We start from the raw sequence: 12,852 nt of genomic DNA on the forward strand, positions 1-12,852 counted from the left end.
AGAAAATTTCCCTATAATCTTTCAGATCCAATGATGAAAAATAAAACAAATGAAACTAAAAGAATAATGACACGTTTGGAAAGATTCTAAAATAGTTAAAATCACTTCAAAAATATTTTTAAGTATTCAAAATCCGTTTAATAGTATAAAAGATGTATTAAAAGTGTAAAATTAAATATTGAATTGACTTTAAATTATTCAAGGTATTTTTTCAAAATGATTTTGAATATCAAAATATAATTTTAATCATTTTAAAATCACTCTTAAATATATACGGTACAAATTAGTAGTCTTAGTCCACACGTTGTCAAGTTGTATTGATATTAATTTAAGTCGGTTTGAAAAATAAAAGGTGTGACTATCTTTTTCACGTTAAGAAACATTTGATTCGTAGTTAAATTTTAAAAAATAAAGACACTTTTAGAACTGTTTTTAGTTTTGAAAAACCTATTTTAAAGGAAAAACTGAATATTCAAATGTTTTTTTTTTTTGAAAAAAAAAATATTAACAAAATAGAGAAGAGATATACATAAATTTTATAAACTAAAAATTAAAACTAAGGTCCCATTTGGTTTTTAATTTTTGTTTTTAAAAATTAAGCCTATTTCATTTATATTTCTTACAATGATTTGCACATTTCTTAAGTACAATGTTGCATTTTTAGCCAAAATTCAAAACCAAAAAATAAATTTTTGAAAGCTACTTTTTCTAGTTCTTAAAATTTGGCTTAGTTTTTTAGACATTTGATGAAAAGTAGATAACAACGGAAGAAACTTGGAGGTGAAAATAACATCCATAGGCTTAATTTTCAAAAACAAAAACAAACATCATTACCAAATGGAACCTAAGATATCGTTTGAAAACTATTTAGACCCCATTTGATAACCATTTTGTTTTTTTATTTTTATTTTTTTAATTATATCTCTCCTCTCAATTTCTTACAATGGTCTTGGCTGTGCTGTCTGGTATAGCTTTATACCAGGCTTAGTGAATCAACTACCAATTGATCACCCAATGTTTACCATGAAACCTTATGATCTTATACATACCCCGTACTTTCGGGATTTTTCATTAGGTACACCTAACGATGTTTCGGCATTGGTACTCTCTGCCTTTGAACATCAGTATCCTTTTACTGAGATAACTATGAATGCTAGTGGAATAGAGCAGAATGTTCTGAGTTTAGGTCTAATGGTATCATTATTTATCACAACTGGTAAGCTGCCACAAGGATTGTGAGAATCTAGGACCAACGATGATTTATAGGGTATCTTTCCCTATTCGGAGGAGGAGCAGAAGAAGTTCTTTGGGAAGTTTGATCGATAGGCCCGAAGAGGTATTTTCTTAGATACAATGTTTGAATACTTAGTCAAATTCTTTTTTAGTTTTCAAAATATGGCTTGATTTATTAAACCGTTGGTAAAAGGTAGATAAAAAAAAAACGAAGAAATTTGCACGTAGACAGTGTCTATAGGTTAATTTTCGAAAACAAAAATAAAAAACCAAAGGGTTACCAAACGAGTCCTTAGATTTTTATTTTTGTTTTTTAAAATTAAGCTTACATATACTATTTCCACCTCCAGATTTCTTTATTAGTTATAACTTTTTATCAATGATTTAAAAAACCAAGCCAAAATTTGAAAACTAGAAAAATAGCTTTTAAAAAGTTGTTTTTTTTTTAGACTTGGTTAAGAATTCAACTATTGTACTTAAGAACAATGTATATCATTATAAGAAATAAGAAGATGATAAGTTTAATTTTGAAAAACAAAAAACGAAATGATAACTAAACATGACCTTAAATATTACCAAACAAAGCTTGAGAATTTCGTTTTATAAATTTTCAAATAAACATTTATAATTTTGTATCCTTGTCTGTCCTAATTGCAAAAATCACTCTTAAAATGTAATGATAACTACAATTACATCCTCAAACTTTCAATTTTTTAAATTAGAGCCTCAAATTTCTACGAATGTTAAAATTAGACCTCAAATGATAAAAATTTAACCTTCACATTATAATTACCACTAAAGTAGTTTAGGGTAGTTTTTGTAATTTGGCATAAAAATTAGTATTTAGTACACTTAGTGACATGACTTGTGAAATTTTTATACATGAAAATGAAAAAGAAAATATAACTTAATTATATTAATAAATATTAATATCAACCTATGTATCTAAGAAACCAATATCAATATATTATTTAGATCAAATAACCATTAACTAATACATTTTTAATTGACATTTAATAATATCTTAACTATTCTACATAAAGAAATTATTAATTCGCATCTAATTAATTAATTAATTTATATAACAGTATATTAAATAATACTGATTTTTAATTTACATACCCTTACTCTAGTTAATTAAGAACCCAAAATACCAAATATCTAATTTTCATATATTAATTACTTTGCATATCCCTGTTTTATATTTCAAACATTCGTACTTGGAAAAATAAAAAAATAAGGGATGGTTAGGTTCGAGTTTTCATTGATCAGGTCGTCGGACGGAGGTGAGAAGCAAAATTTCTATCATCTAGCTCCTTCCATGCAAGACGACTAGGATCAAATAGTTTACAATAATGCTAAGAAAGAAAAAGATCGAGACCATTCTTTTTTCAACTTCTATCCCAAGCACACACAATGGAGCCGTAGACAGTCAAGTAAAATTCAATCCACGAATTAATTTGATCTATAGACAGCATCATTGTGGTAAAGGTCGTAACGTCAAAGGAATCATTACCACAGGACATAGAGGGGATGTCATATGCATCTATACCATAAAATCAATTTTCAACTGAATGAAAAAGACATATGGTAGAATCGTGACCATAGAATACAACCCTAATCGAAATGCATACATTTGTCTCATACACTACAGGGGCGGTGAGAAAATACATATTTTACATCGTAGAGGAACTATAATTGGAGATATCATTGTTTCTAATACAGAAGTTCCTATAAAAATGGGAAATGCCCTGCATTTGAGTACAGTTTGAACTATTGATTTTCGTAATTGGAAGTAACCAATTAAGTTTATGATGAAACTTAGAAATCGATCACTGATCCAATTTGAGTGCCTCCACAGGATAGACCTCAACAGAAAATTGAAGAGTAATGACAAGTGATTGAATTCAGTAGTTCCTCATATAAAATTATTGACTCTAGAGATATAGTAATATAGTGAAGACTAAATTGTTTCAAACACCGACAGAACTAGAAGTGTCCCTTGTTTCAAAGAGAGTAAGACGAGTTATTCACATTTCATTTAATGGTCAAAGGCAAATTGAAAACTAAGCAGTGGTAATTCTAAGGATTCCCAAGAGGAAAAAAGCTCCTAAAGCTTAGCATCTACCAAAAGGAAAGTAGTATATGCTCAGCAAAGCTATTTGATTTTCTTTGAAGGCTCCTAAAGTACTAGCTAGAGCTAATAGCAAAAGCAAAACGAGTAGCTAGCCGCTACTATCTCTTCCTATATAGCATAGTTTCAAAATTGCCCAAAGCTATTGTCCTATAGAGCTTCCACCTTCCCTACGCTAAATCAAACAAAGGCAGTCCCTAGTGGAGTGAGGTAGTAGCCTTAGATTTAGCTGTAGCAGCTAGGAATTGAGCTTGAAAACTTTGCTTTTGGTTTGCTTTTGGTTTCATTTAGCTGTAGTTGATTTAAATTGAAAACTTGGTCAGAGTTTCCAACTCCCAACTATTTAGTATCCATACCTGGCCAACAATTACAAAACCCATGATGCAAACATATAAGAAATATCTCTACAAAGAACAAGTTTTATTCCAAAGCATTACGGAAAAAAATAAAAGGAAAAAAAAGAACTAATTCATCTGGATGGACATAAGAACTTATATCTTGCTATGTACAAAATTTCCATTCATCTTTCTTTCATTTTTTTTCATTTACCCTCAAGTGAAGAGAGGCAACCTCTGATCTCCAGAGGCATATGAAATAATACTCTTTTTAAGAGGAGAAATATAGTTAGCCCCATGAAAAGCAGCAGCACGCAAGATGTTGAAAGGTCCAAAATCCACAGAATAAGCCTTCTGAAAGCCATCCAGAATAGCCATCATAGCAATATTAGCAGGTTTCCTCTCTGCTTCATATTTCTTCATCAATGTCACCTGCACAAAATCAGTTCAGCTGACTCGAACCGGAAAACCACTGAAAATGATGGCCCGTCTGACAACAATTTTATTTTTGGTTTGTTTACGGAATTTTCTTCATTTTAGTAGTCTTCAGAAACAAAAAATGAAGATGAAACAAAGTCATTGTCAAACTGAGTATGACGGTTTCAATGCATGTTCATGAGGATCTAATGAATCAGATGTCAATTGACTTTTTCTTCAACTTCTGTAGGAGGGTCGAGTACCTTACAACTCTCCACTAACAGAAAACTTCAGGAAATGGACATATACATCATCCCTTCAGTTTAAAGATAAAGGAACTTATTACCAAATATTTTGGGTCAAAATGGACCAACATGGAGTGACGTGATTGAAAAGGCAAGATGAAAACTTAGATGCCTTTGAAGGCTTTCTGTTCACATTGTGATACTGATAGCCGCTTATTTAGAATATTTTGTGATACCAAGATTTTGGAAGGGTCATTGGTTATTCTGATAGAACCCTAATATATTGAAATATAAAATATAACGGAAATACAAGGTAAACTAAGTATTCGAGGTACTTGGACCCTCCCAATCTTGAGATAACTCTCAAGTCCTAATTCACATACCAAATATTGCTAGCCTTCTCCATTTCCTTCCCCTCTATTTATAATCAACTTTCCTAACCACTCCCTAGCTAATTACTAATATACCCCTAATATTCCTCTAGTACCAATCCTACCATATTCTTATTCTATAACGATCAAATCAAGAAACATAAACTAACCTGAAAGCTCAGAGTTGTATACATATGTGTGTAAAACTATTACTTTCATGCCATAATCTATACGTTTGATTTACTGTTGTTATACATGTACAAACAAAGGAAACATGAATTTTTCAAGAATCTTATATTACAAGGACTTTATAAACTGTGAACGTCAAAATCTACAATTGGTCATTACTATTCAATGCCTGGATGGTAAAGTTATCAGGCAAGTACAACTTGTCACATCAATTACCGCTCATCTTCTTAAATGTAGTCAGGATTAAGAGAATTTTTTGACAATTGACAAGTTTGAAGGAATTACTGAAACTTCTAAAAGTTTAAAGATCAAATTGAAAACAAACATATGGTTGTTAGTTGGGACAAAGGGTTTTGGACCTACAGTCCCATTCTCACATATATAGGTCTGATGAAGGAATTACTGAAACTTCTAAAAGTTTAAAGATCAAATTGAAAACAAACATATGGTTGTTAGTTGGGACAAAGGGTTTTGGACCTATAGTCCCATTCTCACATATATAGGTCCGATGACAACTTGTGGCTAGACAAGCTACAGCACAACCTCCCATGTGAAATGATGACAAATTTGGTTCGTAGGACGTCGGAGATATGAATAACCTTCATATTGTGTTAGATATCCAACACAGAAGGTTTATTAGAGGAAGGGCAAAAAGGGAAGTGTTGCCTTTTCTAACATTTAGAAGTGTTTGTTTCTTTGTCAAATTGTTTTGAATTAGGGAGTTGTAACTAGCTCCTTTAGTTACTTATGTTTCTTTGGTTTATATGTTGTGTTTTATAAAAACTAGAGGTCTAGTATTTGGAGAGGTCCAGGATATTTTGGGAAAGGATGATCCAAATTGATTAAGGTATATTGTCAATTACTTCATCCTATATAAAGGACACCTATCATAATGTTAAAAGAATTGTATATGATACAAGGATCGAATGCTGATCTAGAAGAAAGAAATCTAATAGGAAATCATATCAGAAAATATATCAAAGATAATTACGATCAGTACAATAACTTGGGAGTACTAAATTTAAAAACGTGAAAATGATGAAACACAACACCTAGGACTACAAACAAAAGAATATTAGAGAAAAATACCGTACCTCGCCAATGTCGGTTCCAAGCGCAAGTCCTTCAGCAATTACTTTAGAAAGTGACAATGCATCTCCAAAACCTAAATTAACACCTTGACCAGCCAAAGGATGAACAGTGTGTGCTGCATCACCAATCAAAACCACACGCTTTGAAGCATAGTTCTTGGCGTGATTCAAAGACAATGGGAAGACCATTCTTTCAGATGCCAACTTGACCACCTTTGGAGGCACTTCGAATCCTTCATCTACTGATACAGTGACATCTGGTTTCAGCCATGAAAAAAAATCTCGACTTCCAAATATGCTGGACTTTGGAGGAGGACCATAACCACAATCCAAAGCAGAATTTACATCCTTCACAAAATCATCCTGATCCATTGACTTACGGTCTGTGGCCTCTTTTGGGTTCATAGTCCAAACTATATTACTATAATTATCCCCAATTGGTAGAAGTGCAATTGGTCCAGAAGGCAGAAACCGTTGCCATGCACAACGGTTTTCCTGTGTGTGCTCCACTGTACAGATAACTGCATTCTGGGAGTAATTCCATCCAGTTGTTTTAAACCCAGCTAACTGTCTAACAAGTGACCTGGAGCCATCTGCACCAACCTGCAACGAAACACAGACAAAATTTTGATGTTTGCCAAGCAACTTCCCTAAAATTCAAAGCATATCCTTCCTACAAGAGAATTACCACCAACTTTGCATATAAAGTGCTGCCATCACTCAGGTCCAATTTTGCTAAATGACCTGGTTCGTTCGATGTTGTCTTAGAAGACATGTTAGCTGACACTGTTGGTGAACCACTTGGGCGTAAGTTCATTGTGGTTAATCTGGAAGAGTATATTGTTGGTTGAGCATCTGTACACTGTTGAAATTTAGATACTCAGCATTCTGAAGAATCCAAAGGTAACATGGAATGAGGAGAATAAGACACAATTGTTGTAATTACTGGAGATATATTAGAAAATTAAAATATTACCATCTGGTATTTTTTTTTAGCATAATACATAAATTGAAATAAGTTGTGGTGTGGCTTGGCTTTCTGTGATAAGATCTTGTCAACAATATCTCTCAGTATTGCTCAAGAATATTAAACTATCTCTTAGCATCCGACTACTCTGACGACCTTCTCCACTTCGTGCAAATAAATTATAATGAAAAATTTAAGCACAACAGACCACTAAACTCAACAAGCTACTCAAGAGATTGGAAAGTCCATTGATCAGCATAGGAATTTTACAGTCGACTGTTACCTGTATGCGTGATAACAAGGAACTTTGAAGCACTTTGTTTTCCACCACGCAGCTGTAAACAAAGCCAAATGAGTGCCACCTCCAAAAACTATTTAATTGAGTTGCTTTCAATTTGAATGCTGGTGCTTACCCTAAAATTTCTTTATTTACATCTCTTGCATGGTACTTTGTGTAACCTAAACCTGTATAGTCCCAAACCTAACAAAGATTGAAAGATGATAGGATAGTTCCACTTAATTTTATCATGAAAAATGCATTCCAAGCTTAATTATATGCATTACATAATTTTCATTAGCAGAATATAACATATTTTTATCAAGTTAATACTCAAAAAAGTAGTAATTATATATGAACGACAAATTTAGAAAGAAACAGAACAAATCCAAGAAGGCTGTGAAATATTGTTCATGTTTTCTGCTGCTTACAAAAATTATCATTGCAAACCGGAATTTAGAATTAATAGACCACAAATCCTACTGTGTGGCCTCCCAGTGTGAAGACATGTTCTGGAGGAAAAAATCAGGAAATTCAACCAGTGATGGTTGCTTGGACGTGCTTAGTATGGTTATGAAGGCCCAAGGGAAGGTTGTTTTTGTGTGGTTTTGTTTGTGTGTGCGTGTTGGGGTGGGGGGTCGTCAGGTTCATAGTGAGAACTGAGAAGAGAACCTGACAAGAACCTTCTTCTAGAACGTATACAAGCACCACACAAAACATCCAAATTGCAATAACTAAAGCACAAGAAGGGATGAGTAGTGTATTGATTTTACTAATAATAACCAAATACCTTTAACTGTTACGTGAAATTAGCAATTACAAGGGAGCTGGAGCTACTAATAACAAAATATTTAAACTGATCCGTAACAACATATTCCTTTAATTAAAGAATCAAATGGATTGACAAAGTACAGTCTATACCTGCATCTTGTCAAAGTATGCGTGTCGTTGTTGTTCAACATATTTCCATGCATCAATGTCTGGACAATGAGAATTCTGTTATTTCAATTCAGTACTGTTCTTAATAATGAAGAAAATGAAAGCTAAGCCAACTTTCTGTGTCAGCTTCAATGAAGGACATTAACTGATGCATAATGGTGCAGTACAGTGGTACAACAAAAAGATGAAATAAAAATAATATGTTTTCAAATTTTCTGACAAAATTAGACCAGAAAACAGTGTAATTCAGACCCCATTTGGTAACCATTTCATTTTTTGTTTTGGTTTTTTAAAAATTAAGTCTATTTTCTCCCAATTTCTTACCATGATTTACATCTTCCTTAAGTACAATAGTTGAATTGTTAGCCAAATTCCAAAAACAAAAACAACCTTTTAAAAGCTACTTTTTTAGTTTTCAAATTTTGGCTTGGTTTTTTAAACCATTGGTAAAGGAAAAAATTTGAGGGTGAAAGTAGTGTCTATAGGCTTAATTTTAAAAAACAAAAACAAAAAACAAAATAGTTACAGAACGGGACCTCAATAATTAAGATTGATTTTAATGTTAAAAGACATACAACATTAGAATCTGTAAAACAACTACATAAATTCATCACCTTTGAAAAAAGATATAGTTGCAGGAGTCACTGTGCTCACTCTTGGATCGGGAGGACCATCTTTCTTAATGCTGGCTCCACCCTTTAAAGCTGGATTGCTGTCAATAATGGCTATAGACAACTGCTTAGTCAATGGCATGCTTGCTGCAAATACAAAACAACTGTGAGGCTAAATTTAGACTATAACTTCGTGATTAACCGTGAAATTAGTCGAGATGCACACAAGCTATCTGAGACACTCACATATATCATGAAAGTGAATGCTCTTGATAAATATTCCAATTTTGATTTCATTACTTAAAGTTAAAATTGCTAGACGAAGAGGACTCACCATATATATGGAGTCTAGATAATCTAAGATACTCATAAAATTAGAACAAAACACACAGAAAAACAAAGAAAATAAATTAAACAACATAAGCAAAGCATTTGACTCCAACCTAAATTAACAACTCGCTGTATCCAAAAAGAAAAATAAATTATTAGAACAATTCTGTTATCCACCATTACAGCATTCTAAGTGTGAAGACGTGAATGGTGAGTGCTTTGTGTATCTGCACGGTAAGAGTTGCAGAAATTATTCATCCAAACAACCACCTACCTAAGGAGCAAGCTAAGGCCATGCCTACCATGCCACCTCCAACTATAGCAATGTCATGTTGAGGAAAGTCATCTGTGGAACCTGGCTTCTGCCCTTGTACCTGAGATTTGGGTGCATCAAATATATGAATATTCTCAGTGACACAAATTGAAATATCGAATTATAGTATTGCATAACTCATTTATCAGATGTAGTATTATAGTATTACATAGCTATGGTTTCCATTTGAGCCAGAAACTTTAGCAGCTGAATCAGTGCAGAAGTTTTTCCATCGAGTCTTCAATCCAAAGACATTATTGGCAGGGTTTCTTCTAACTAACTTGTTCCAGCACATATTCTATCAGATTATAATCAAAAGTCACAATCAGAGTTTTCAAAAGCTCAAGACACAGTAAAGTGCAATAGTCTTCTTGCAACGATCCCAAATTTCAATGAACTAGGGATTGTTACCAAAATTTAATCTGAACTAACTTTACAAACTCTTATGCTTTGGAAAAATTTCGGCAACATAACCATGCTAACACAACAAAACCAAAATTTCTGTTGTGACCTGTTCAAGAAACACACTTCCAAACAACATTCAAAACAAACTTCAACTCAAATAACTAACTGAAAACCAACTTAAGTTAAAACAAAGTTTCAAATTCCAAATATTCAAATGGCCAAAATACTAATAAGGGAAAGACAATGTCGTAAGTCTAACTGTCGATCTTTCTCAAGCTCCCTCCTCAGCATCACCAAGGACATAATGCTCGTCCTTACCTACAAAATCTTGCGGGGGATCAGTATACACTTGTACTGATAAGTAGCCCACACCTGAAGGGCCAACCAAACAGCATACAAGCAATAATAGCAAAACTCACAACCACGATGACAATGTTCACATCGTGCAAAACTCATGAATTTAATAATCAAACATAAAGCATACAAGATTTTAAATCAATTTCCTCAAGCACACTAAACATTCCAACTTAACCTCGTAAAACATCTGGAATAAATTACTCGAGACATGATGACCCCTATCCATCCTTAGGATCCTATCGCTCCTTACGGTGCTCATCATTCAACCCTTAGCCGTACCTAAGACCTTGAACTGCACATCTCCCTTGACCGTACTCAAGGCCACGATGTCCCCTATAGCACCTGACGTTTGCCCTTAGCCATACCAAAGGCTCGAACATCTCGTCAACCCTTAACCATACTTAAGGCCTCGACGTTCTCTATAGCACCCAACATTCGCCCTTAGTGGTACCTAAGACTCGAACATCTCATCGATCCTTAACCATAATTAAGGCCTCGACGTTCTCTATAACAATTAATGTCCAACCCTTAGCCATACCTAAGGCCTTGAACTATGCATCGACCCTTAACCGTACCCAAGATCCCAATGCTTTTCTAAATCCAACGGTAACATCAATTCTCACCCAACGTAATTTCTTTATGGACACAATCCTCAAATATCTCTATCACAATATTACATCAAAGTGCGTGAATCCTATAACATTTAAATTATGCCCTATGCCAAAATTACATAAAACAACGTTTACACTTTCAGTAGTACACCTATGCTCCTTAAAAAAACACATAATATTCCAAAAAACACATAATAACACCTCACACATCATCCAGATCAATGCAAGGAGCATTCAGTCATACTTAAGCATATCAGATCAGATCACAGATTCAGAGTAAAATATGCCATAATCATACATAACGGTATTTAAATCACGCATCACGCTAGCACACAAGCAAACAAACCCAACCGGTAGAATTCTACTTGCATAAATGTTTTAGAGTGCTCCTAAATTAATCAAAATACTCCTGAAATAATAAAACCAAGTTCTCAAAGTTTGAACTTAATTCGAACCTCTTCCGGAGACTCAAAAGGAGTTCGGAGTGAGAAATCTTACCTAATGCGACCTTAGACTTCAATCCGAACACTTTGAATCAAGTCAAAAGACTGGAGCTCTTGCTGGAACGTGTTCGAAGAGTTCCGAAACCACTCCCAATCTACAAAAACGAGTTTCCAAGAATTAAAGACAAACCCAAACATTAATAAACTAGTTCAAAACAGTATTTAGGGTCATAAACCCACTGAAACTTACCCAAAAGAACTCGAATCCTTGCTGGCCGGTGATCGAAATCGCTTAATCCTACATGTTTGGAGTCATTAAGCAATGGGTATTTCAAACCCAAGCCGAAATTCAATGGGTAAATGTCGAACATTACCGAGAGGAAGGAAAACGCCGCTAAACACTACGGGGAGTGCTGAAATCGTGAGTCTGGCCGAAGTTGAAGATGAACGTCGAATAGTTGGAACAATCGTCGTTCGTGGAGGAAGGGACGTGCCGTCGCTGGTCTATACGTCGTCGGAGCCGTTGGTGTTCTCTGTTGTTGGTCGGCTGGCGCGTGGGAGACGTCGAGGTTCTTGTGTTCGTCGAGGAGGACACGCGAGGGAGGGAGATGCCGCTGGTATTTGCACGCAGTTGTCAACGTAGCGTCGCCGAAAAACGTTGGTCGTAGTTGTAATGCTGGTCGACTGAAGTGATATGCAAAGGGAAGGTTGGCGGTGGTCACTCTTCACGGCAAAATAGAGGGAGGGGAGAGAGGAAAGAAACGTGAAGAAGGCTAGGGCTTTCCAAAATTTCACAAAATAATCCAAAAATTTAAATATATATATATATATTCCATGGACCTCTAACTAAAACTTATTATGTCTACATTATTTCCATGTAAAAGACCATTTTTACCCACACTTTTAAAACCTCCTCTAGACCCTATCTTCTTCCTCCTTCAACAATTTCTTCGGCCATTATATTCATTGCAACACTAGCATTCCACCAAATCATTTATTCTCAACTAATATTCTATCAACATCATTGAATGTCATTGAGAATGGGATTAATAATGAAAGGTCACTCTCAGTTATTCATAACATTTTCAGTCGAGTTCCTCAACTTCTTCTCCCATTATTCTCACAGAGTTTCACTCTGGCATTCTCATTGTCTATCACTTTCATCAATCATTTAGTTCATTTTGACTTTAAGTATAGAGCAAGATCGTTCGCCAAAACCATAAACGAATAGAGTGTTAAGTGTTTACAAAGTATTTTTCTTACAAGATCGCTTTTATAAAGATAGGAGATCACTCACCTTGTAAGTGATCGTTTAGTATAATATGAGCGATCACTTAGAACTTACTAGTGATCGGTTTTAATGTACTGGGTGATTTTCTATAGTATACTAGGCGATCTCTTAGAACTTACTGACGATCGTGTATTACTTACTGAGTGATCACTTACTTTAATAACAATTCTAATCTAATTTGTCAATTTTCTTATTGTAAATCAATTATGCAACTCCGCATCTTTGTATGATTTGGTGGGGAATAGGACCAGTCTGGAAGTAATTATGTTGGAGGTCATATAAAAGGTTTGAAA

General features: G+C 34.2%; 1 protein-coding gene across 5 annotated transcripts; it reads right to left on the minus strand.

The window, feature by feature from the left end:
* Positions 1-3,734: 3,734 nt before the first annotated feature.
* On the minus strand, positions 3,735-12,073 carry LOC120083310 (FAD/NAD(P)-binding oxidoreductase family protein). Of its 5 annotated transcripts, none has more exons than XM_039039047.2 (13): positions 11,643-12,069; positions 11,519-11,566; positions 11,324-11,423; positions 10,117-10,175; positions 9,622-9,750; positions 9,414-9,513; positions 8,813-8,956; positions 8,181-8,239; positions 7,396-7,463; positions 7,266-7,317; positions 6,704-6,877; positions 6,019-6,618; positions 3,735-4,134 (listed from the first exon to the last, which is right to left on the minus strand). In XM_039039047.2, the coding sequence occupies exons 5-13, from the start codon at positions 9,745-9,747 to the stop codon at positions 3,919-3,921; spliced, it is 1,539 nt and encodes a 512-aa protein (XP_038894975.1). In that variant the 5' UTR covers positions 9,748-9,750; positions 10,117-10,175; positions 11,324-11,423; positions 11,519-11,566; positions 11,643-12,069; the 3' UTR covers positions 3,735-3,918. The 5 variants fall into 5 exon arrangements, with proteins under 5 accessions (XP_038894975.1, XP_038894966.1, XP_038894940.1 ...); XM_039039038.2 differs by having other exon boundaries at positions 10,117-10,184; XM_039039012.2 differs by having other exon boundaries at positions 9,885-10,184; positions 11,643-12,068.
* Between the last annotated feature and the right edge of the window lie 779 nt (positions 12,074-12,852).

Source organism: Benincasa hispida, chromosome 1 (assembly GCF_027475165.1).
Source record: "Benincasa hispida cultivar pf3 chromosome 1, pf3_genome.v1.1, whole genome shotgun sequence".
Classification (NCBI taxonomy): domain Eukaryota; kingdom Viridiplantae; phylum Streptophyta; class Magnoliopsida; order Cucurbitales; family Cucurbitaceae; genus Benincasa; species Benincasa hispida.